Source organism: Biomphalaria glabrata, chromosome 3 (assembly GCF_947242115.1).
Source record: "Biomphalaria glabrata chromosome 3, xgBioGlab47.1, whole genome shotgun sequence".
Lineage (NCBI taxonomy): Eukaryota > Metazoa > Mollusca > Gastropoda > Planorbidae > Biomphalaria > Biomphalaria glabrata.
This window is the reverse complement of record NC_074713.1, coordinates 36316507-36343023: the sequence shown is the minus strand read 5'-3', so window position 1 is coordinate 36343023 and position 26517 is coordinate 36316507. Positions and strand designations below refer to the sequence as shown.

Sequence of the window (26517 nt, the reverse complement as noted above, 5' to 3'; positions counted from 1 at the left end):
ACGTTTTCTTGCCATTTTTTATCAGTCAGTAGCATTGTAATAATACTGTAATGAATAAACCCAGAAAAACCTATGACATTAACAGATTCAATTTCTTATTAACACGAATGATAAGATTAACACATTGGCACATGGAGGACAAAATCATCTTTTTTGGGAGAATAGTACATAAATGTAAAGATAAGACAACTAAATTTTACTTTCAATGTCCTAATTTAAATTATTTATGAAAATTTTCTTGCTATATTCAAATTAATTAAAAAGTTTGTACTCTTTTATTGTTTGTTTTTATTCTTGATATAAATAATGTAACCTGTCTATTGCTGGATTTTTTTTCCAGTCATCTGAGCTATACTCCACATTGTTCATAACACATCATCAAGAACTGAAGTCAGTTGGAGAGACTGGCTCCTGGGAGGAAGGTTTCTTTTTCACCTGGTTGGAGCCAGTGGTCAAAGCTTTATGCTCCAACAATTCAAAGTTAAAACAAAACCTCATTGAGGTAAATTTCTACAAGTAAATTTATTGCATCATTTGCTGTACATAGAACATAGTCATCTAGCTTTTTATTTCAATGGGATTAAATTATTGTTAAAATTTTGCAAGTTGTTAATTATTTTGTTCATTTTTTATGTTTTACCTGCATACAGTATTTGTTAGTGAAACTGATGAAACAAGGGGATGAAGTTTTACAGTATTTGATTACAAGGTTGTCTGCAGGTACGTTGTAATTTTTTAAAAATTCATTTAATTTATGTTTCAATTTAAATAGTTTTGTAAGTGCCAGTTTAAGTACAATAACTAATGATTAAAGTCAAATAATTACTTATCTTCTGTGTGGTTCTATTTAGTCAGAGACAGAGCTAGTTGTGGAGCTGTCATCATGTGTTTAAGAAAGGCCAGAACTTTAGGATTGTTCAAAGCAAAACAAGAGTCTATAGAGAAACAACCTTTATGGTATGGGTATCTTCACCCTGATGTTTTGAAGTCTGCTTTGTGTAGTTTTGACCAGCAGGTAAGTTTAACTAAAGAAACAATCTTAGTTGATTTTAATTGTAATACTTTGTCTATTTCTGTTTGAAATGAAATGTCAAGTGTCTATTTCTGTTTGAAATGAAATGTCAAGTGTCTATTTCTGTTTGAAATGAAATGTCAAGTGTCTATTTCTGTTTGAAATGAAATGTCAAGTGTCTATTTCTGTTTGAAATGAAATGTCAAGTGTCTATTTCTGTTTGAAATGAAATGTCAAGTGTCTATTTCTGTTTGAAATGAAATGTCAAGTGTCTATTTCTGTTTGAAATGAAATGTCAAGTGTCTCCATTTGGTTTTGAGTGACATTGGGCTCTTTTATTTATATTTTTTTTTTTATAATAGCTTTTATTTAGTGCAACTTTTATGCTTATAGCATGCTCAATGTGCTATGGTCCAATCTCTTTTTGTGGGGGGAGGAGTATTTGGGAGAAGGTATCATTGCTGCCTTTAGGCACTCACCAACCACAACTCTGCTTTAGTGGGGATTTGAACTCAAGCCCCCTTTTTAGGTTGTCAAGCCCTTGCCAAGTGGTTCTGGCCTCACATATTTCTCTAGTCCTCATGGTTAACTCAACTGGAAATAACTGAGAAACTTCTGGTGCAGCAAACAGACACACACACACAGACACATCAGTTGATTACAATCTAGATAAATTCACTGACAGCACACACTTACAATGTCCTCCATGTATGAAGTTACTTTTAATGAACAGGTTCGTCTTGATGCCTTTGGTTTGCTGTGTGAGAATCACAAAACTACAGAACCAGTCAGCCACTTTGAATTTACAATGCTGAAGTTTTTCATTCCTTGCAACTTGAACAATCAGTCGCCAGCATTTAGACAATCATTTTTGTCTTTGTCCAAGAAGGTAAACACACTTTTTTAATTTTGTCTCTTATTAGACCTGTAACTTTAAATCTAGGTCTACTTTTGAGAAAATAAATAAACAAACTGGTTTGTTATTTCTGACAGTATTATTAATATAGGGCAGCTATATTTTTTTTCTCTTTTCAGCTAAATTTTGTTGTATCTATGTTTATATGAAAAAAAAAATGACTTCTAATAAACATACTTTTATACAATAATACATATTATCTTAAAATTTAAAAAAATTTTCAAACCAAAACTAATTAAAACTCTCAGATTGCAGTTATGTGCAATTGTAAATGTCTTTGCTTATTTGTGTTTGCCAACATAGTTAAATACAATGGAACCCTTAAACTACACATATGCAAATCTGCAACATAACATTTGAAGTAAAATTAATCTTTTATGTTTTGTTTTTCATTTTAAACATATTTTATGTTTGTCTGGTATTTCTCTCACACCCAATCTCGGATCCAGCAAAATCTTTGCCCAATTATTTCTTTTACCTGACAACACAAGAATCAATAAAAAAGATTACCAATTAGTTAATTTACTGTTAGTAATAATTTATTTTTTTTGGTATCTTAAACAAGAAAAGAAATTGTAATTAATTGGTGGTGGTATAAGCTGAATTAGTCCCCTTTATTGGAAGTTGTCTGAGTCTTAAAAAACACAACATGAAAAATAGGTCGAGACTATAGAATCAATAGATAACTATACAATCTTCCATGTTCATAAGCTCTCTACTAGCTGAGTAATGTGTTGGCTTCAGAAGGCTTGAGCCATGAGTTCAAATTCTGGTCAATCCCCCAACCCTTTTTTTTTATAAATGCTTTTTTTATTGTTTGTCTAGTTCTATTACAATTTTAATTACAAGACTGATCCAAACTAATTGATACAAATATGCTTAATATAAGATTTTTTTATTTTTTTTTAAAGTATTTTTTTTTTTATCTTCTTGTTTAGTTTATGTTCAATTTTGTGTTTATTTTGTCTCTTCTAATGCTATTTATGATAAGAAAACTGGGGAATTTTTTTTTTTAATTTTGAAATCAGCTATTAAACCTGCTGCAAGTTCATCATTCATGTCATTTCTTTCTTATCTGACAACCATTCTGTGCACATTCTAAACTTAACATATACACTGTCATCTCAGATATTCTTTGACCAGTCATTTTCCCCTAAAGTGTCCTACAGTCTAACTTCACTCAGCCACCCAGTGATCATTTAGCAACTCCTTGCTCATTACCTTCTTTAAAACAAAGGATGTGATATCGCAACAGTATTTATTATTTTAAATTATAGAAAAGTTTTTTTTCTGTTCAGTTTTTCAGCAGATCAAAAGAATCACTGGCTACCATGAGAAAACACTTAAGTAAAAACCAGAAACATGCAGATTTTGATGAAACAATCCAAAATTATCAGGTCTCTACAATTTTCATAGAATCTAATAAAATAGTTTTGGTTACATAACACTCTGTTTTAATATGGATAGCACAGCCACTGATCATTGTAGTGGTTTCTTGCATTCAGAAATTCTATACATGGCTGACCAACTACCTGTTGTCTTCACTGTATCCTGGATCAGCCTTTGCCAGGCGGACCACAAGTCTGGCCATGTTGTCTTTACTCACAAATATATTTGGCTCAGGTAGAGTCTTGTTCCTTTGTTTCATCATGTTTTTTAAAATTCCTTTTATCTGAATGAATAATTCTATTCACTTGAACATTTTGAATTATAGAACAAAACAAAAAAATAAAAGTAACAGTTTTTTAACATTCACCTTTCAAACAAAATTGTGAACATTATTGTTACTGTGTTTCAGATTGTGTTGAGTTCTCAGTCACACGTTTGTTGAGCCATCAACACATTCAGGTGCTACTGGAATGTATCTCAGACACTTTTGAGGAGAATAAGAAAGAGGCTTTTAACATTTTATCTGTGTACATGCAGCAAGCTGGACCACTCTGGGTAAGTTACAAAATGAGATCGTGTAGACATAATGCAATAAAACATCTACATAGTTGACTGCACCATCTCTCATTATTTGTTGCTTCTATGTCTGTGTTTACACGTAAGGAATACTAAATGATCAATTAGAAGTTCACTTCAATGAAAGTCAGGGCCAGGATTTTATTCTTACTTGAGCTCCACCTGTCAACAATTTTCATTCCTAGCAGCTCAAGGCACATAATGTGAAGTTTACTCAGCCCTCTTAGCAACTGTCAAGGCATAGCATTTCTTCTTCTTCTTCTAGCCAGCCTTTTGCTGCTGAGCTGTCAGCTCTTTTGCAGACTGTGCCAAGGAAAAATAGTGTGCTGTTTTCTTCAGATGTTCAGCACTGCTGTACAGGGTGTTGGTTATGTTGGGCTGTAGTGGTAGTAGGGTCTGCCTAAGGTGGATTAGGAAGGGGCATTCAAAAAGGATATGGTTTACGGTTTCATAAGAGTGGGCACAGTGTCTACAAAGGGGGAGTTGTGTGGAATTTATTTTATTGAGATGGTAATTTAACAGAGGTGTGTGTCCTGTCCTTAGTTGGAAGATTGTAGATTGCTCTTTGCAGGAGAGGAAGGTAATACTGTCCAGTTTGTTAGGCGTGTTCATTTCTTTGTACATGGCTCTGCCAGTGTTTCCTGTTGCCCATTGGTTGAGCCACTCCTCTTTGTGGTTGTTCATTAACATTGACCTAAGGGTGAGGTAGTTTACAGGTCTACCTGGTTGTTCCATAGATGATCCTGCCTTTGATAGGTTATCTGCCCTTTCATTTCCCATGACGCCAATGTGTCCAGGGATCCACTGTAATGTGATGTTGATGTTTAATTTTGTCATCATCTGATGTATTATCACTATTAGTAAATGTTTGTAATGATAAATTTGTTCCTTATTTATATTCCTCTTTTTTAGATTTATACCCCCAAAAAATAATTTAGGCCAGTTATCTAGTAAAAATTATATATAATACTCTACTCTACGTCGCCCCAACCATGGGGGATACCACACATGCGCGCAGACTCTCTAACCCTTGATGAAAAAGTCATAGAAAGATAATTCTTTTATGTCTGCAAGTTGGACTAGAGTTACCCCACTTAACTTTTGTTGCAATAGAGAGGGCAGCTCAGAAAAAAAAGGGGGGGGGGGAGAACAAGTAATCTTCTCTGTATATATAATTCTCTACGTCACCCAACCATGCAGGACACCACATACACAGGCCGACTCTCTTATCCTCCTCCCGCCCGCACCCACACCTTCCTCACTCTCCAGGCATGCGAACACAGTCGTTTGCCCAAACCCCCCATTCGGACAACTGTGTCTTTCAGAAGTGTTCACCTGTTACTAAATAGCGGCATATGCTACGCTGCTGGTCAGCTAGTAAACATTATTTTCTAAATTATTTGTTTGTCGAAAATAATTTCAGAATCAAAACCAACTGAATCATATTTTTGAGATATCAATGATGTTAGCTTGCAGCACAAGACCTCAGGATTGTGAAACAGCAGTCTACAACTTTTTGTTGATTCTAAAGCAGCAAGAGTTACATGCTGATATCTTTACATTGCCAGGTTGGTATAACTTTTATCTACCTTTTCTTTTTTTTTTTCTTTTCCATCATCAATGCGACTCTACATATTTATTATAAAATAAAATTATCATGTTTGTTATGTAGTACAATCTCTTTGTTGCATATTTTGTAAATCATTTTAGAAATTGATTTTCATGTTCAAATCAATTAATAATACAATTGATGACATTTAGCTAAGACTATATTTCATTTAGCATTTTAAATTCTGTGAGTATAGGCTATATGCAGTAATGCTGGAATATACACATTTTGGAAGCAAAGTATCTATTCTAATACTATTCTAAGTCTGCTTGTATTTTGTTGCACCTGTTTAAGCAGTAGAGAATTGTATTATATACATATGCAATTTTTTTTGTTATATCAAGATTGGCTCTTTCTTTGTATTCCTACAGTTTGTAAACATTGTCAACATTTATGTGACCTATAAGTGTGTAATCTTTAGAAACATTGTCAACATTCATGTGACCTATAAGTGTGTCATCTTTAGAAACATTGTCAACATTCATGTGACCTATAAGTGTGTCATCTTTAGAAACATTGTCAACATTTATGTGACCTATAAGTGTGTCATCTTTAGAAACATTGTCAACATTTATGTGACCTATAAGTGTGTCATCTTTAGAAACATTGTCAACATTCATGTGACCTATAAGTGTGTCATCTTTAGAAACATTGTAAACATTCATGTGACCTATAAGTGTGTCATCTTTAGAAACATTGTCAACATTCATGTGACCTATAAGTGTGTCATCTTTAGAAACATTGTCAAATGGAGCTCCTATCAGAAACACTGGGCTCAAACATCCAGTTCTGAATCTGCTGAATGTTCTGTTGGATCTGTTGGATGATGAGATCTGTGTAGCCAATCAAAGTTTGATCACTGCCGCAGCAACCAGGCCAATGTACCCTACACTGTTGTGTATTAGATACATCATGCCAGAGCTCAACTACCAGTAAGTTAGAGAGACTACTCAGTGTCTGGTTCAATAAAAGAAACATAGTATTTGATCTATATATTCATTTATATATATATACTACTGATAAAAAAAATGGCAGCTGATCAGTAATTGATTTGAAGCTAGAATAGACCAATGGTTGAAATGATAACTGGTAAGAATTAGAGAAACATTAATAATTTGAAGCTTTAGTATCAAAAAAAGTAACTCTACTAGCTTGAAATGTTCTTTTTTTTTTGTGGTCATGAATGGTCAAGTCCATCTTAGTCTGGTACATGGTTGCTAGACAATTTGTCCAGTTCAGAGGTCCGTGTTTCGAGTCTTGGTTGAAGCTTATTTATGTTCACCCATATTTCCTTTCATCTTCTTCTCTCAATGACCACTCTACCCTAGTGCTGCTGTTATAATGTTTATTTCATCATTGTTAAGAATTAGAGCACACTAATAGTATGAAGTAGACTATGGGATAGAAATAGACTAATAGCAAGTAATACACTACATGCTAAAAGTAGATTGATAACTAGATATAGCTAACTACCTCATTGAGAAATATGATATAGCTAACTACCTCATTGAGAAATATGATATAGCTAACTACCTCATTGAGAAATATGATATAGCTAACTACCTCATTGAGAAATATGAAAGTCTTTTGACACTGTCATGTGGGGAGGACAACAGTTACAAGCAGACAAAGTATTTACTTAGTTCATATCAATCATGCACAAACATGAATTAAAGTTCTGATTTCAGACCTTGCAATCTCTAGGGCAGATGATGTTAAGATCATAGGTCATCTGTTTCTTTGGCCAGTGTTTAAAGAAAAGAGTGTCATGTGGCCAGCACATTAACCAACTGCCTTACTTTCCCCAACTTAGTCAGGTAACCCATTAGAGTTGGGTGGACTCAGGGGGCGCCCTGAAGTTTAAAATCCCAGTCTTCAGTGAGATTCAAACCCAGGACACCAGCCACCACTCCCCCACTTCCCATGATTTATAGAGTTTCAAAATGTGTTTGATCAGTTTTCTGTTCTGAGCTGTTTAATTGATGATTCAATGTTTCAGACTTTTGGAGTCAGAATACATTCCTTTTGCAAAGAACTTTATTCTTCATCTCATACAAAGTTGCCAGAACTTGGCTAAGATTGTTTCCCCTGTTGTGCAGAATTCATCACCAGAGGGCAATATGCCTGAGAATGTCTTGAACAGTTCAACATTAGACATGTCAGATTTGTTCAACATTGGTAAGTCTTTATTAATTCAGAGTGGAAAGCACTTGTATTTTTGTTTCAGATGGTACTAAGGTTGTTCCATTTAGATTACTTAGTTTAATATATGTAGATACTCATTTGAGTGGGGTGAACTCCTGGACATCTTTAAGATATCTAACTTTTGATGGGAATAATTCATAGAACTTGAAACCCTCTCTTGATAAGCTGAGATATTTATATGTATATCTAGGTCCTAAAGTCAACATCATTAAATATTATACACTTTCTTCCTGACTCTATCAGAGTAGGAGAATGTGTTTATTTTTTTACATTTTTTTTTTATTTAAATTAATCAATTTAGGATAATTTAAGCATTCTTTTTATTATTTTTTTTAAATACTTTTTTTTTCCCCATTTAATAATTGTACCCTTCAAATTTCATTGTTCTTTATTTCATGTCTCTAGAGAGCATTGGGCCAGTTTTATCTGAGTCAACTGTAAAAGAGAGCCAGATCCTTGTTGAATCCATGCCAGAATATCTGGTGGTCTGCTGTTGGCGTAGCATCAAAGAGGTCTCTCTGACCCTTGGAAAACTGTGCCTCCAGGTTCCAGTCAACTTGATTACTGAACATGAAACATTGTCACTTTTAACATTTGATCAGGTTGGTCAATTTTAGCTTTTTAATTTTAGTATTAGTTGAAAATTTCTTATTCTTTAAGGTAGATTTCAGTTGCCTCAGAAATTTAAAATGGGATGGCTAAACAAGGCGAAAATTAACAACATTGTATTAATCTTTAAATACAAATTGATATAGGCCTAGCCTTGAACTTTTGTTTCCAGTGAATAATTGTAACTAGTAAAATGTTATTTACTAGTGTTTTTCAATCTCAAGCTAAGTATCCTCCTTATTATGACCTCAACAAACACATTGACACTGATTGGGGAGGCACTATACTCAAAAGTACTAGAAAAGGAAAATGGACGATGGATTGGGGATCCGTTCATATGTCAATTGAGCTTAATAAATTTAATTTCACTGAAACAATTGTTTGAATATTGTAATTCAGGGATACAGCTGTACTTGTTCCATTTTTTTTTTTACCAATTCAAGGGTAGTGCTTTATTTTTATGGATTTGAACTAAGCTTGAGTGGGAACAAATAATTCCCTAGATCTAGACATTGCATTGTACAATCTACACAATTCCAGTGTAATATCACATTCCAGTGTGGTGAAGTGAAGTTATATATATGGCTCCTTTTGTCTCGAAAGGCAATGGATGCGCCCAAATGAGTCACTGGTTTTGGCTTAATCTTGAGACGGGGCAGAATCTGGTGTGGCTAATCAAGCCAATTCTAGAACGGCAGACTTTGCCACAATTCGTACATGTGTATGCCTCTGATTTAGGGCTAGCAGACAGGGCAGCTTTCTTTTTATCCCTCTTGATTAAAGCCGCTTCAATTCTTTTGTTCTCAGCAAGGGTTGTCCCAGCACGCACAGTCTGTCTCCATGCACTCCGGTCTTTGGCTATGTTTTCCCACATACTTTCGCTGATGCCTGAGGCTCTCATGTCTCGCTTGCAGACATCTCTATATGTTAGTCTTGGGCGGCCCTTGGGTCTGACTCCTTCCACAAGCTCAGCATATAAGATATCTTTCGGGATTCTGCCATCTGGCATGCGGGTGACATGTCCGAGCCAGCGTAATCTTCTTTGTGTTAGGAGAGCATACATGCTGTTCATATTGGCCAATCTTAAAACTTCCTGATTGGAGACATGGTCCCTCCAAGAGATGCCCATTATGCGTCTCAGGCAGCGCAAGTGGAAACTATTCAATCTGTGCTCTTGGTACATGTATGTTGACCAGCTCTCACTGCCATAAAGGAGAGTGCTCACAACACAGGCGTTGTAGACTAGGATTTTGGTCGCTGTGGTCAATTTACCATTTTCCCAGACGCGCTTGGAGAGTTTTGCCAATGCTGTGGTAGCTTTTCCTATCCTTTTTGTCAGCTCGATGTCTAAGTCTAGGTTACTGACAATTGTTGAACCCAAGTAGGTAAATTCCTGCACCACTGAAAGGGTGTGGTTCCCAATTTGTATTATAGGTATTTCTGCGACGTCTTGTGCCAGGATTTCGGTCTTGGAGAGACTTATAGTAAGGCTAAACTCTTGACAAGCAGCTGCTAAGGCGTTCACTAGCTTCTGTAGACCTCCTTGTGAGTGAGATACGAGTGCCGCGTCATCGGCAAACAGCAGCTCCCTTATCAAGATACGACGCCTTTTCGTTTTGGCTTTAAGACGTGCCAGGTTAAAGAGCCTTCCATCAGATCTGCTATGGATGTATATTCCATCTTCCAGGGATTTAAAAGCACTGGATAGTACGACTGAGAAGAAGATGCCAAATAGTGTAGGGGCCAGTACACATCCTTGTTTGACACCGCTCTTAATGGAGAATGGCCTGGAGGAAGAACTTTCAAACTGAACGGTGCCCTGCATATTTTCGTGAAAAGCTGACACTAGTTTTCTTAACTTATTTGGGCAGCTGATTCTCTCTAGTACAGCAAACAGACCGCTTCTGCTAACAAGGTCAAAGGCCTTGGTCAAATCAATAAATGCTATGAAGAGGGGCTGCTTTTGTTCTCTGCTCTTCTCCTGTAGCTGCCGAAGAGAGAAAATCATATCTGTTGTAGATCTACCTGCCCTAAAGCCACACTGCGACTCTGGATAAACACGATCTGCCAGGATCTGTAATCGCTTTAGTAATACTCTAGCAAAAGCCTTTCCGACTATGCTAAGCAGTGAGATGCCTCTGTAATTGTTACAATCAGAGCGGTCGCCTTTATTTTTATAAATTGTAACAATGTTGGAGTCTTTCAATTCCTGGGGGACCATTCCTTGTTCCCAGCACAAGCTTAGCAGTTCATGGAGTGGTTTGATTAGGGCATGTTTTCCAGCCTGAATTACTTCAGCAGGAATGCCATCTCCTCCGGGTGTTTTCCCATGTGCAAGCATGTCAATGGCAATGCTCAGCTCCTTTACTGAGGGCGTTTCGTCTAATTCCGTCAAAACTGGAAGTGATGGAAAGTTGGAAACAGCATTTGGTGAGATGGTGTTTTCAATCTGGTAGAGTTCTGCATAGTGTTCAACCCATCGTTCCATTTGCAGCGCACGATCGCTGATGATTGAGCCATCTTTTGACTTGAGCGGAGCACACTTGCTGGTGTGAGGTCCAAAGGCTTTTCTCATGCCCTCATTCAGTCCTCTTATGTTACCACAGCCGGCACAAGATTGAATATCTTCGCATAGCTCCTGCCAGTATTTGTTAGCACATTGTCTCGCTACTCTTTGGGCATTGTTGCGTGCAGCTCTGAGCCTTTTTAAGTTGCTTGGGGTGGGATCCTTCTTGTAGATTAGCATGGCTGCTCTCTTGTTCGTAGTGGCAGTTTCCATTTCTGGTAGACTAGCTTCAAACCAGTCTTCGCTTTTCTTGGTTTTGTTTCCAAAGACCAGTGATGATGTTTGGTAGATTGTATCACGCATAAACGTCCAGCTTTTTTCTACCTCAGTCACAGAGAAGTTTTTAAAAGCTTCCTCTAATTTGTTCTCAAATTCGGTGCAAAGATCAGGATTTTTTGTGCTAGTAGTATTCAGGCGTGATTTTCTTTTTCCCTGTGATGTGTGGATCTTAGTTGGCAGCAGTCTTGTCCGGCAGGACACTAAAGTATGATCAGTATCACAATCCGCGCTTTGGTAGCTACGTGTCAGCAGTATATTTCCAATGTCCTTTTTTCGTGTCAGTATCATATCCAGCTGGTGCCAGTGCCCAGACCTAGGGTGTCTCCATGAGACACAGTGCTGTGGTTTTGTTCTGAAGTATGTGTTGGTAATGCAGAGCTTATGGTATGTGCAGAATTCAAGCAGTCTTTGTCCGTTCTCATTCATCTTTCCGATTCCAAAAAGCCCAAGACAGTCTGGCCAGGTAGTGTGATCTGATCCTACTCTGGCATTGAAGTCACCTAGAAGGATCATATGTTCTTTTTGAGGAATGTTTGCAATGGCTTCTTTGAGGTCTTCATAGAAATTGTCTTTGTCCTCCTGAAGCGAGCTTAGTGTGGGGGCATAGGCACTAATTAGAGTGACTTTTCCAGATGCTGTCATCATACTTATGCTTAGTAGCCGTTCCGAGCCACCAACTGGAGGGACTATCATGGGAAGAAGACTGTTCTTGACAGCAAAGCCCACACCATGTATTCGAGTCTCATCCTGTGCTTTCCCTTTCCAAAAGAAAGTAGTCAGTCTCGCGGAGCATGCCGTTTTCGGCCAGTCGGGTTTCTTGCAGGGCTGCAATGTCGATATGTAGCCTTTTTAGCTCGTTGTTTATAACTGCCGTCTTCCTTGCATCGTCGATCTGCCTTAGATCATCAGTGAGACCAGGACACATTGTCCTGACATTCCAAGTGGCCAGTCGCATGACAGGGATTTTCTTTTTCAGTTTAATTTTTCTTCTTTTGTTGCTTGGTGCAAGTTTCCAGCCTACTTGTCGTTTTAAACTAAGCTCTAAGCACCCATTAGAGCAGGCAGGCTGTGGCGGATCAGCACCTAACTGACTGGGGGCTGCCCAGGTTGAAGCGGGCGGTAGCTGATCAGTGAGGCGCGAAGACCTCTCCCACCGTCAGAGACAACCCGTGGCGTCCATACATTACGCCAATCAAGTTGGACTTATAACCCGTAACTGTTGTCTCCCGTGTTGTTTTAGCCGCTTTGCAGCAGCACCAGAGTTTCCTCTCCGGGGCGCATTCCTGGGCCTTGGATAAAGGGGTCATGGGTGGCCCATGCGTCATGATCCCTCTCTCGGCCTTGCTGATGTGATCCAAAGGAACGCATCGCATTACATTTGGCACCAACTCAGTTGCAGAAGCTGCCGGAGGGAATTTCGCAGCTGATACTCCCAACGCCTAAGGGGCTTCACTCCTGATTTCTCCTCGAGGTTGTCTCCTGAAGCCTCAGTACCGCAAGGCAGCGGGGGTTTGAAGTCAGAGTACCCCTCTCCTAGATGAACTGCCTTACTAGGCTGACAAGCTCCATCTGCCCGAAGCTCCCGGTTTTGTGGCGCCAGGTATCCGCCTTCACCCCTTCACCTGTTAGTAAGAGCAGTTTCGCCTGGCTTAATATCTAAGCCACACGAGCAGGCCAGGTGCTGGACTTAGTTGTCAGAGGCTATTTGAGACGCATGCCATTAGGAGTATTTTATAGACAATGGGAGCTTAACCCCATTGACACCCCTGGCCATGACAACCTTTGAAACCAAAGTGAAGTTAGAACAAAACAAAGACACTAAAAGAATTTTAATTTTGCAATCCTTTATGTTCTTGAATAATTTATACTCTATCCACCTTTCAATTTAGACCTTCACAAATTTGTGCTTCTGTTCCCACACTCAAACATGTTTGTTGTAGATGTAACATTTGTTTATATTTCAGGTAAAGATGATTGGAGATTACTTCAGTGAGCAGCTTTTAGAGTCCATTCACCGTGGAGCTTTTGAACTGGCTTATGCTGGCTTCCAGTTAATGTGTCAGATGTTATGGAGGTCAGAGCTTGTTTTCATTATTGTTTCAAATAAACCAATGAGAAATTGTTTGTGAGATAGTTTGTCTAATCCAAACATTGTTCTACTGTCTCTGCATGTTTTCAGTCATCCCTTGGCTTCCTTTAATCATCTTCCCATCCAGTGGCTAACACAAGTGATGCTGGACATCAAGTCAGAGGATTCTGGATCAAAATTTTGTATTACAAGACGCAGTGCAGGCATTCCATTTTTTATTCAGGTTGGTATTAGGTATGACATAGATTATAGAATGAGTTTTTCTTGCTTGCATAAAACAAAGAAGCAGATTGCAAGTTGAATGAATCACCAAATAAAAAATTATGATAGAATAACATATAAAGCAATTCTAAGTGAGTGTTTTCTAAGAAACGTTTTAGGGACTTAAGTGTATAGACATTGAATGGAAACTTTATTTAAAAAGTAGTGTTAACTATAGGATGTGGTTATTTCTGACCATTTTGGTTATAATAACCTTAACACTATCACAGATATATATACCCTACCCCTTCTGTTTATGTCATCCATGAACATTTTTAAAAAAGTTAAAAGTTTAAGGGTAGTTTTTTTTATATATCTTTACCTTTTTAGACAAAAGAGTTAATCTTTTCTTTTTTTTTACTATAACCAAGTTTATTAGGGGTAACCACATGTAGTGACCTATTTAAAAACGCTGAAAAAAATATTTCAGGCCATAACATCAACAGAGCCAGTGACTGCTGGGAGGAAGTGTTTCCATCAAGTAATGAATGATCTTTTAGCTCTGGCTGTTATTGAGGAGGGGGAAGAGAAGCAGACAAAGTACCAGGACTCACAGGTGTGTTTTTACATTGTGTAGTTGTGTATAACTGTAACTTCAATGTGAGAACTGTATCTAACTTCAATGTGTAGAACTGTATCTAACTTCAAGTTTAGACTTGTCACACATTGGCTTTTAGGTGGACATGGCAGGGCTAAGGCATGAGGTCAGTGCACATATTTTGTTTAAGGCTTGAGAAAAATTTCCAAACTGGGGTCCGGGGTTCAAATCCTGGTGAAGACTTTGATTTTTAATTTCGGGATCTTCTGGCACCTCTGAGTCCACCCAGCTCTAATGGGTACCTGACATTAGTTGGGAAAAGTAATTAGATTATGCACATTGGCACAATTTAGGCCCTTGAGAATAATAATAGCTGTGTCAATTATTTGCCAGATTAACCTGAAATGAGTGTAAACTTCTGGAACATTGCTATGCATCTAAAAGATAAACAGAGATTTAGTTGGAGGTGGGGGATCAGTTCAGTGGTGTCTCTAATAAAATAAATACTTGATTCAATTGAAGAAACTCAATGTATTCAAAGAAACCATTGTGCTTGATTAGACTTTACAGTAAATTCTAGTCTTATTTGCTGTGTTTTCAGTGACAAACCTGCAACACATTTGAGCTGTGCAAACACTCCCAATCAATGTGTCAAGGCTTACATTTATTAGTGTAGTAAAGATACACTATTAGATCTGCTGATAAGTCTGATGCTGCTCCTGTAATGTTGCATTTTATTTTGTCATTTACTTTTTGGTGAACAGAGCTCTACTTGAACCAAATATGTTTGTGTCAAATTCTGTTTGATGATAAAATTATAAATGTTTCCCAAGATTCATGCTGTGAACATACTGGGAGCACTCTACAGAGATGCCAGACTGGGGGAAGATGTTTTGCCCTATGTTGCTGATGGATTGAAGGCTTCAGTTCTTGGTTTCAAGTCAGAGCTTTGGGCAGTAAGTTGAACTAGTTTTTATTCAGATCTGATAATGAAGAGTCTAAAACAAAAATAATTTCCTGTTACAATAATTTAGGTCGTACAATCAATAGAGAATTATTGAGATTGTGTCATGTTAAGTAACTAGACCTGCCCTTCATTCATTGTAAATTAAACAATCTCAAAGTTTTCTTAAGCACAAACTTCCTATTATATTTTTTGTACCTTATTTTTTCCTAACCTAATCTCTAGTTTATCTCTTATTCTTAGCTTTTTTTGGCACAATAGTATTTATCTAACAACTATTATATATAACAAACAATAGTATTTATCTAAAGACAACTATTATATATAACAAACAATAGTATTTATCTAAAGACAACTATTATATACAACAAACAATATTATTTATCTAAAGACAACTATTATATATAACAAACAATAGTATTTATCTAAAGACAACTATTATATATAACAAACAATAGTATTTATCTAAAGACAACTATTATATATAACAAACAATAGTATTTATCTAAAGACAACTATTATATATAACAAACAATAGTATTTATCTAAAGACAACTATTATATATAACAAACAATAGTATTTATCTAAAGACAACTATTATATATAACAAACAATAGTATTTATCTAAAGACTATTATATATAACAAACAATAGTATTTATCTAAAGACAACTATTATATATAACAAACAATAGTATTTATCTAAAGACTTATATATAACAAACAATAGTATTTATCTAAAGACAACTATTATATATAACAAACAATAGTATTTATCTAAAGACTATTATATACAACAAACAATAGTATTTATCTAAAGACAACTATTATATATAACAAACAATAGTATTTATCTAAAGACAACTATTATATATAACAAACAATAGTATTTATCTAAAGACAACTATTATATATAACAAACTTAGCAATGCTAAAATGCTAAACACTTTATTTCATAGTTATTTGTTTTGCTGATTGTAATCTTTCTGTATGTTTCAGATTAGAAACTCTGCCACATTGTTATTAAGTTCTTTGATGACCAGAATATTTGGCGTTAAGAGAAGTAAAGATGAAACAGACATATCCAAAAAAAATTGGTGAAGTTTTACTTTCACTTGATAACACTAGTCATCATTTCATTTTGTCTTTCTCACTACATACACTTTGAACAGTTGCAAATCTAATGTGTTGCATTGATTTCAGTCAGTCTGGTCGAACTTTCTTTCATCAATATCCAAGTCTGTACACATTTCTCTTGTCTGAGCTGAAGGCAGCCACAGATAACATACAGTGAGTTAAAGAGTTTTGTCAAAGTCTTTAGAAAGCATTGTTTAAAATGTGTTGAATATGACTAGTTGTGGAGTATTGTTACGTCATATAAAACATTGTGTATGAGATGCAATAATTTTGTTGTAATTTATGTATTACAAAACCACACACACATTTAGATCAGTCAACTGAATCTTCAAATAAATCTTCTAATTTAACTATGGCAAGAAAATTAGCCTTCTGATAGTATTCTGAAGACATGGTACAGAGAACTAGGCCAATTGAGTTCAAATCAAATTTGAGCTGTCAGAGTAGTGCATTGTGTCTCTCATTGTTTCTATCAGACAGTAAAGAAATGTTTCTTATTACTGAAGATGATCAAGATGTAGTCTATATGATCAAACATCTAGATTTATATGTGCTGTAAGACTGACTTCAACTGCAGAACAGTTATGTGCGTGTACTGACTGAGATCTAGGGGAGGTCATTCCCATGTGACTGCTGGGAACTAGATGAAACCTGTGAATTTTGTTTAGTTGGAAAATATCCAGAAATCCAAATTAAAAAAAAGAGGGTTTGTAGCTTTCCTAAAATCTCATAAAAAAAGAAGTCTTCTAAAGTTCAAAAGTTTTCCAGAATTCTCCTAAAAAATATCTGAAAAAAAAAAAGCAGTGTGTCTAGTCATTAGTATCACATGAATGGCTGGCTGTGTTAATGAGCTGAACAGTCACACATCTACATTGAGCTGAACAGTCACACATCTACATTGAGCTGAACAGTCACACATCTACATTGAGCTGAACAGTCACAACTCTACATTGAGCTGAACAGTCACACATCTACATTGAGCTGAACAGTCACACATCTACATTGAGCTGAACAGTCACACATCTACATTGAGCTGAACAGTCACACATCTACATTGAGCTGAACAGTCACACATCTACATTGCCTTTCACCCATTTGTCTGCCAGCCAGCATTTCACTTGCACATTATTTTATTTTTTTTTGCAGGCAGGAAGGAAATATTTGTTTCCTCTCATTGTTTGGACTGAAGACATACTAGATCTAGTCTATAGTCTATCCTGCTAACATGTACAACTCCCTGGGTCCTCCCTCACCTAAAATCTACTTGTTGTAACAGTAAGAGTGACTTAAACTGTTGACCAGTATTGTTTGTATAGGCCTAATGATTATAATGATCTAGTGTCAAGAGTAAAGATGCTTTGCACATAACCGTGAAAAGTCTGTGAATTTACTATTTAGAGACTAAGATCTAGATAAAGTTTTATGACCTCCCAAATCAAATATAAAATAAGAAAAAAAGAAAAAAAAGAAACCATTTATAACACTTTAAAAAATATATTTTAGTTGATTAATCTTTCAAAAAACAAGTGACATTTGTCAGAAGTCAAAATATATTACTTGATTATTGCTTTCTGTCTAACATTTTAATATTGTTGATTGTGAAATTTGACCATGAACTTTCAACCTAATATCTTACATTTCTACAGTGCTACTAACCATGGGGGTTATTGATTTGGATATTTTATGTTATAATCTTGTACTAATTGATCCTTTCAGCTATGAGGCTTCAATACTTAGCTATTTACTTTTGAAGTCAAGGCTGAGAATGGTGGTGCTTTCATTTCTGCTTGAGAAACCTGGAAGAGTTCATTTAATGGTAATTTAAGCATTTCAGTATTAAATTGGTTCAGAACATTGTTTAGCCATTGCATTTTTCTCTTTCATCAGCTCCAGTGATAAACTTCAACTCCATCCCAGTCTTTATCCTGTGCTGCTAGTGTTGGGTCGCCTCTATCCATCCACTATAGACAACCCAGACACCAATATGAGTCTAAGTGCTTTCATACCTTTTGTTATCAAGTGAGTTTTGGTTTCAGTTCGTTACATTTTCCATTTGAGTCTAGCTAAAGACAAACCTACTTTGAACAAACACTTGATGTTTTAAGTAAAGTAAAAGTATTTTCGGTTATATGTACATTTTCTGAAAGGATTGGATATGAATAATGCCAGATGTTTCAAATAATTGATTGCTTAACCTCTTACAAAATTTATTTCAGAAACACTATAAAGTTGAATTAATGAAGGGGCACCGCTAATTCTTTTCTTGCTTAGCCTCATAAACCTTACTTACACCAGTCCAGAGAAAAGGCTTTGAAAACAGCAGTGAATTTAAAATATCTGGACAGACATCAGATGAAATTTAAAAATAATATGGAATCCAAATAAGAAAATAAATATCTAAAGTTGAAACTTTGAAAACTGCCCCCCCCCCCCCCCCCAAAAAAAAAAAAAGTTTATAATTTACTTCTCAATGAAATCCTAACAGTTTTTTTGTTTGTTTCAATGTGTATCTAGATGTGCCTCCAGTCCTGTTTACAAAACAAGAATCATAGCATCTCTAGCTCTTCTCCCATTGGTTAGAAGAAATGAGGTGATTTCTATCAGCCAGACTTTATTGGCTAACATTCCAGAGTCTTATAATCAGCACATTTCCAACAGCTTAATTCATGGCTCTTTGTTACAGGTATACTAAAACAGTTAGTTCTTTATGAGCTATTTAAACAGTCATGAGTTATTTAATAATATGGCATTTGATTTGTCAATACAATAAGTTAATAAGTTTTCTTGTTTCTTTTTAAGTTGTGCCAGATAATGACGTTGCTACCAAGTCTAGACTCAGCTACTAAGGAAGACTACCTTAATTTTATGCTATCAAACCTGAGCAACAGAACATGGCTAATTTCTAGGTTAGTGATTTACTTAGTACAAAAAGAAGTTTTAGCTTTTGCATTTTTATTTAAAAAAATTAGATTTGACATTTTAGTATTTATTTTAAAGAGTTTTAAATAGCTTTTCAATTAACTTGCTTAACAAAAGAAGTTTAATTTTTAAATTCTTTCCTTCAGTCAGAATTCTTGTTGGGCTACCTGGCAACTGATGCTCAATGTAATTGACTGTGTTCTAGAAATGACTGACAGTAAAAGGTTTCAAATGGATAAAACTTCCAAATTATGGTCAGATTTTGTGGCATGTCTTTGCCAAGGTGATAAAGATTCTAGTTGTATATGGAAACCTATGTACATATCAGTACAGCAAACAATGGCAAAACTGTGTTTCAAATATTTAGGTCAGATCTTCACCTACAGTAAAGAAAATGTTGAGCCTCTTGACAATGAGTCTTTACAGGATTGTAAGGGATTGATGCTTAAATTCTTGCATTTTCCATTCTATGAAGTGCGACTGTGTGTCTTAGATGCATTATTGTCAGCACTAGATGATGACTTCTTGCTGCTGATTGATGATGAAGTGTCTGGTGCTGAGGCTATTTGCACTAAAGTGACTAGTATTTGTGAAAGTTCTACTTTACATACAGAGAGCAGTGTCTGGTCAAACAAAATGGTAATAGTTTCTGTCGCTGGTGAGTTGTACAATGACTTGATGGAGATTGGCCTAAACAGAGAAAACTATCATCTTTGTTTAGAAAAGGTAATTTTTTTTTTTTTACTTTTAGAATTTGACATCTGAACCAGCAAACTCTACAAAGTAGTTAAATGAATGTTTTTAGATTACCCAAATGGGACATAGAGGACTGAATGTAATGGGACATATAGGACTGAATGTAATGGGACATATAGGACTGAATGTAATGGGACATATAGGACTGAATGTAATAGGACATATAGGACTGAATGTAATGGGACATTCTTTGAGGTTTAACTCTCTTTATGGAGGCTTTCAAACTTGTTTTCTTCTGTACTCAATTTTTTAAATCCTGAAGAGATATTGTCACATTATTTCATGGAGCTGAAGCTGGGAAAATATGGATAAATATTTTTAAAAGACTAGAAAACTTAAAATGGTCATTCTGTCAGGATGGAAATTGATTCCTTCAGAATGTGACAAATACCATTTTCTTTATATTAATCTCTTAATCAGTTATTGAAAAATACTTTACTGTAATGAACTTGTGTAAACAAGAAATATGATATTTGGTTCTTACACTTATAACTAGTATCAATGTAAACATGGTTCTGCAACGATATATGCCATGTTCATTTTTCTGGTCAAGTGTCTTAACACACAAAAGCCCTTTAATTTTCTGTCTAGAAAGAGTTACCTAACCCAATAAGTTTTATTGCTTTTATTTATTATTGGAACACAATAGATGTTTGGCCTGTCTTAGATTTCTAAACATTTGACATGAACTCATTTCATTTCAGTTATAACTTTTCAATGTTTACACTTGTAGGTTTATTCTGTGCTAGCATCTGTTCCCCATTGTGCTGAAAAGTTGATGAATCAAAATATAGATCAGAACATTCAGGTACATTTGAAATTGTCTTTTTGAAATGCTTTTGATTCTATTTTCAAAGTAGACTAAGGAATAGGTTTTAAAAAATGAAACTTTTCCCCAAACTTTGTTTTCAGTTATTTGGTCAGTTACTTGAACAAATGGACAGAGAGAGAAGGTCAGTACAAAACCTAAAGATGAATGGAAGTTTTGTTTGAAATTATACATTCTATTTTATATTAGCGTTCTATATTCTATGAGTTCAATGTTGGCTTTGCAATATTTTTGTGTAAGTCAAATTAGGTATTCTAGAAATAATTTAGGATGATTCCTAGGTATTCATGTTAAACAAAATGCAAATATTTTAATAAGTTATAAACTGAAGTTACATCACTAGTATATGGGACAAGAATTATTAGCAAACCCTTGGCTTGTTACAACAAATGACATATGCCACTTTATTAGTATGTGTTAATGTTTCATTGCTATTGATGACATTGTATTTGATCTCCCATTATCTCCCCTTATCATAAACATACAGTACTTCTCATATCAGCAAATAGAATACATTTAGTCTCAAAAATATATTTGAATTCCTATCTCAACAAATTTTGATCTTTGTAAGACTGGAAGTGAAGGCAGCCATCTTCAAGTTTTCTGCCCAGCTTGTGCCTGTCTTGTATGACAAGCTGAAGAAACATTCTGAAGTTTCCAAAGAGATTTCACATCTTTTGATGGAATGGACACAGAGGGTCAAGTCTTACTGTAAAATTGATGACAGTCCAGTGTTGCAAGTCAGCTGCTGTCATGCCCTGATGAACAATGTCAGGACCATCTTACTGGACTCAGAAGATAAACTTGGTAATAGAATTATATTGGTTTTGAGTGACTGAAGTATTGGTAATAGAATTATATTGGTTTTGAGTGACTGAAGTATTGGTAATAGAATTATATTGGTTTTGAGTGACTGAAGTATTGGTAATAGAATTATATTGGTTTTGAGTGACTGAAGTATTGGTAATAGAATTATATTGGTTTTGAGTGACTGAAGTATTGGTAATAGAATTATATTGGTTTTGAGTGACTGAAGTATTGGTAATAGAATTATATTGGTTTTGAGTGACTGAAGTATTGGTAATAGAATTATATTGGTTTTGAGTGACTGAAGTATTGGTAATAGAATTATATTGGTTTTGAGTGACTGAAGTATTGGTAATAGAATTATATTGGTTTTGAGTGACTGAAGTATTGGTAATAGAATTATATTGGTTTTGAGTGACTGAAGTATTGGTAATAGAATTATATTGGTTTTGAGTGACTGAAGTATTGGTAATAGAATTATATTGGTTTTGAGTGACTGAAGTATTGGTAATAGAATTATATTGGTTTTGAGTGACTGAAGTATTGGTAATAGAATTATATTGGTTTTGAGTGACTGAAGTATTGGTAATAGAATTATATTGGTTTTGAGTGACTGAAGTATTGGTAATAGAATTATATTGGTTTTGAGTGACTGAAGTATTGGTAATAGAATTATATTGGTTTTGAGTGACTGAAGTATTGGTAATAGAATTATATTGGTTTTGAGTGACTGAAGTATTGGTAATAGAATTATATTGGTTTTGAGTGACTGAAGTATTGGTAATAGAATTATATTGGTTTTGAGTGACTGAAGTATTGGTAATAGAATTATATTGGTTTTGAGTGACTGAAGTATTGGTAATAGAATTATATTGGTTTTGAGTGACTGAAGTATTGGTAATAGAATTATATTGGTTTTGAGTGACTGAAGTATTGGTAATAGAATTATATTGGTTTTGAGTGACTGAAGTATTGGTAATAGAATTATATTGGTTTTGAGTGACTGAAGTATTGGTAATCAATGATTGTGTTTGTTCTCTCAAGCAAGGGAAAGAAGTGCTGGTATAAGTTGATTTAGTTCCCTTTATAGATTGAGGCTTAGAGAACACAAACATAAACTAGAAACAAAAGATAACTAGACAATCTTCCATGTTCATAGACTATTGGCTAGTAGAGTGGTTACCACATTGGCTTGAGAAGGCCTTTGCCCATAAGTTCGAATTCAAGTTATTCCTTTTTATAAAAAATACATTACCTCTAGACAGGTAGTTTTTACTATCTGAAGCCATAGCTCAACTCTGGTGCTATCCTAATATATATGTATAGAAGTTTTGTCCCATGCACAATCTAGATCCGACTTCATTTACTGGCTAGTGTTACTAAGTATGGGTGAAAATCAAATGACAGGTTAGAAAGTCATTGAGGTAAACTATTTCCTTTAAGTACAATTTTAAAGATTTATCCATCCCTGAATTATTTCTCTACTAGGACATCAGTAAGTGAATATATTCATGGTGACACGTACATGCTAACAATTGACAATATATATATATACTTTGCCTGATTAAAAAATGAGCTTTTGAACCTCCAAGCTTCCTTGATACTCCCTAGGCTCCATGATCTACAATGCCTGGGACAGTTTAGCGTGTCTGCTACAAGAAGATGACCTGGATGTCAAAGATATTGCAGCTTCAATCTTGTGTGCTGTTTGTAAACTTCCTTCAGGTCATGCAGTTTTTTTTTACATTGTTCCCATACAATTGTATGTGCTGATTTACTTGTTGAACTAAAAATGAAATATTGAAGCTTTTTGATCTTCCTTACAAGTAAAACATTTTTACAAGTATCTGTAAATTTGACATTATTATTCTATGGCAAGTCTTAGAATGAACTTTAAAAGCTGAATCAACTTATCCAGAGACTTATGAGAGTTTGAATTGCTGTACACTTTTGAGACTAGCATTTGATAATTTGAAAAAAAAATCTTTATTTTAGGCGAATTCCATCCCAGTTATGCCTTAGCTTGTCTCCCAAGTGTACTTCTGAATGTGCATGGAAAGAGAGATTTAAATAAAACCCTGATATGTCTGATTGGTTGGATAATGGAAGATTCCACTGTAGATGTAAAGGTGAGTCAATTCACTTCTTGAAAACATCAAAATTAAATGTATAAATAGCAAACTTAACTCAATGAGTGCGGAGCGTCTATCCCATAGACGGTCTGTCTGCCCTAAACGCATGGAACGTCTATCCCATAGACGTTCTTACCCTACCTTTGTTTCGTTGCATTTTTAAATTAAAATTTTTAACTAACAACAGTGGAACTATTTTTACTTTATAAAAGAGTTCTTCATCCTTTGTTTACATAGAAATTAGAAGCTTTTGGCTTTATTTAGACATTTATTTATTACTTTTTTTACAATGTAAAAAAACGTCGCCATGACTACGCTAGTTCAAGACACACCCACAATGTTGACTACCAAAGAGACTTTATAATTATTCTAAAATTTATCACAAATAAATAGTAATAATGAAGAATTTGATCTAGATATATAGATTAGATTCAGGTAGGTCTAAATTTAGCGTATTTATATCTATATTATTAGTATTTAGATCTAAATCTATTATTGTCAGTAGGCTAGGTGTAGTCTGTAGATCGAGATTGACTAGATCTAAGCTTTTATCTCTAGACTTGGACTCTAGATCTAGATATATCTTTAGATCTAAGCTTCTGGTAAATAAAAAGAAAGGAAATGGTAGATCTACATCAAATAATCATCCACTGTGGGCATTTTTTCCCCATTTTCTTTTTTTTTTAGTATTGTTTATCTGTAAAAATCTACAACATCATGGCTATGCTTTTCCAAGACACACCCACAATGTTTACTACTGAAGAAGCTTTATTATTGTTTTATTTATACTTCTATGAATTGTAATAATGAAGATCTTGATCAAGATTTAGCATAGGATGAAGCAGACTTGGACATTATTAGCATTTAGATTTAGATCTAGATCTAGTATTGCCTTATACGCTTAGGCTTTAGCCTTAGACTAGGGCTAGGTCTTGAATGTAGATCAAGGTTGACTAGATCTATGCTTTTATCTTTACACCTTTGTAGATTCCTATAGATCTAACCCTTAGATAAATGAAAACAACAGAAATGGCAGATCTAAATCCAATATTCATCCACCATGCTGGGCCTTTTCTTGGTATATTTTCTAGCAATTTTTTTTAGTATTATTTTTTGGTAAAAATCATCACCATCACTATACTGGTTCAAGTTGCACTCCAATAGGTTTACTACTAAATAAAAGTAAAATATAAAACTATTCTAAATCCATAACTTATCACAAAGGAACAGTAATAATGATCTATTCGATGTCTAAATCTTAGGTAAAATGAATTAGGATTTTTATTGTCCTTCATCTAGTTAGAGATTTAGGCTTTGATCTCTCGCTAGCCTATGTCTTGCACTGGTCTAGTATTACAATGAAAGATGTTCTATGCAAATAAAAAGAAGACAAATCTAGATCTATATCCCATTGATTCAAATGTACATAATATTTGAGTGCATTTGGTTGATAGATTTAGTACTGGTATCTATTGTTATTGGTAGTAATGAAAAGCGCAATAATTTTCACTTTTTTTCTGACTAAAAAACAAGGTAAAAATAATAATATAATCAATGATTCATCATCTTTTATTGACTGTTTTATCACATTTCTTTTTGAAAATGCTGTAAATAGTCTAAATATGCTGTTTCAACAGTAATACAAAGAACAAAATCTAAATTTAGGTCTCAAAAGTTCTAAAGTTGGCATCCATTTTTTTTTCTGAGTGTCATATTATTTAGATTATAATTTGTATCTTATATTTAAATAGAAAGATGTTTACATTTTCACATTCTCCATTCATTTACCTTTATTTTGATACCAAATATGTTACTATAGCATCATTGGATGTTACTATAGCATCATTGGTACTTAAACAATAAATTTTTGTTTTAGCCATGTTTGGAACATTTTCTTATTTTTTTTTAAAAAGTAGCATTTTTTTGAAAACAAAACACAGCAGTCAATGAGTTAAATCATTTAGTGAAGAAAAACTAGAATTTTTTGTTATGTACTGTGTACAACATTGTTTTTCTTACAAATAAAACTTTATTTCTATTAAGTTTCATTTCCCTAAAGTTTTTAATAAAAATTGTACATTGATATCAACAGCACAGTTTGATTATTTAAAAAAAGATTTAGTATGGTAATGTTTTTTGTTTTTTAGGAATCCAGTGAAAGGCTTTTTGATAAGGGTGAAATGAACACTTACCTAGATACAGTGAATTTTACAAGATTCATAACTACTGCTATCAGGTCAGTCTTTGGTGATGACCTTGAGGACAACCACTTACTTTTTTACTGTCATTCAGAGACAGCAATCAAATGGGTTGCTGACCCTAGGCCTAGATTGGATGAGTGCTTGAAAGATGCAGCTCTATCCACTCATATCCTCCACAACTTGGACATTCTTAGACAGGGGCTGGAGTGTTTGCTGGTCAACTGTTTACAAAGTGATCAGTATCTGAATGTAGGTCGATACCTGTCTCTATGCACCATGGTGTTTAAAGCCAAAACACTCCTACAAATCCTGTCCAGCTTAGAAGACAAACATCCTTTAGACTATCAGATCCTAGAACTGAAGAATCACCTTACTGATGTAGTCGTCAAATTTGATCTCAAGAATATGTTGGCTGCTGCCTGAGTCTTTCAGATTCATAATTTTAAAATTTTTAAATCAATAAAGCAAAAAAAACAACAAACTTTTAGTAAAGTTCCTGATTTAAATGTTTTTAAATGCAGTTAGTTAGTATTATTGTACTGCAAGTTCCCCTTGCAGTGCTTAAAATTCATTTCTTATTTACTGTGATGTGTGTGCTTTTTCTAAATGAATGTCATACAAACCAATAGAGCTGAATGCACTTAACTTCTCCAGGATTATTTACTGACAAATACAACAAATCTATATCTTGATATTATTTAAATAGTCAAATAATTCTTGATC

General features: G+C 34.7%; 1 protein-coding gene across 2 annotated transcripts in view; it reads left to right on the top strand.

Moving 5' to 3' along the window:
• Positions 1-26275, top strand: part of LOC106056962 (thyroid adenoma-associated protein homolog) — a 37614-nt gene extending 11339 nt beyond the window's left edge. For both annotated transcript variants that reach the window (XM_056024826.1, XM_056024827.1), the window contains exons 14-40: positions 341-502; positions 651-720; positions 852-1015; positions 1746-1901; positions 3227-3325; positions 3434-3551; positions 3727-3872; positions 5317-5461; positions 6239-6434; positions 7502-7680; positions 8113-8309; positions 13126-13235; positions 13341-13473; positions 13942-14067; positions 14883-15005; positions 16013-16110; positions 16217-16303; positions 18038-18169; positions 18665-18833; positions 18950-19056; positions 19216-19795; positions 20559-20633; positions 20738-20778; positions 21226-21461; positions 23073-23186; positions 23457-23590; positions 25741-26275. In XM_056024826.1, coding sequence (XP_055880801.1) covers positions 341-502; positions 651-720; positions 852-1015; positions 1746-1901; positions 3227-3325; positions 3434-3551; positions 3727-3872; positions 5317-5461; positions 6239-6434; positions 7502-7680; positions 8113-8309; positions 13126-13235; positions 13341-13473; positions 13942-14067; positions 14883-15005; positions 16013-16110; positions 16217-16303; positions 18038-18169; positions 18665-18833; positions 18950-19056; positions 19216-19795; positions 20559-20633; positions 20738-20778; positions 21226-21461; positions 23073-23186; positions 23457-23590; positions 25741-26217 — 4374 coding nt within the window. In that variant the 3' untranslated portion in view covers positions 26218-26275. The remainder of the gene's footprint in view (positions 1-340; positions 503-650; positions 721-851; positions 1016-1745; positions 1902-3226; positions 3326-3433; positions 3552-3726; positions 3873-5316; positions 5462-6238; positions 6435-7501; positions 7681-8112; positions 8310-13125; positions 13236-13340; positions 13474-13941; positions 14068-14882; positions 15006-16012; positions 16111-16216; positions 16304-18037; positions 18170-18664; positions 18834-18949; positions 19057-19215; positions 19796-20558; positions 20634-20737; positions 20779-21225; positions 21462-23072; positions 23187-23456; positions 23591-25740) is intronic.
• The last annotated feature ends 242 nt before the right edge of the window (positions 26276-26517 follow it).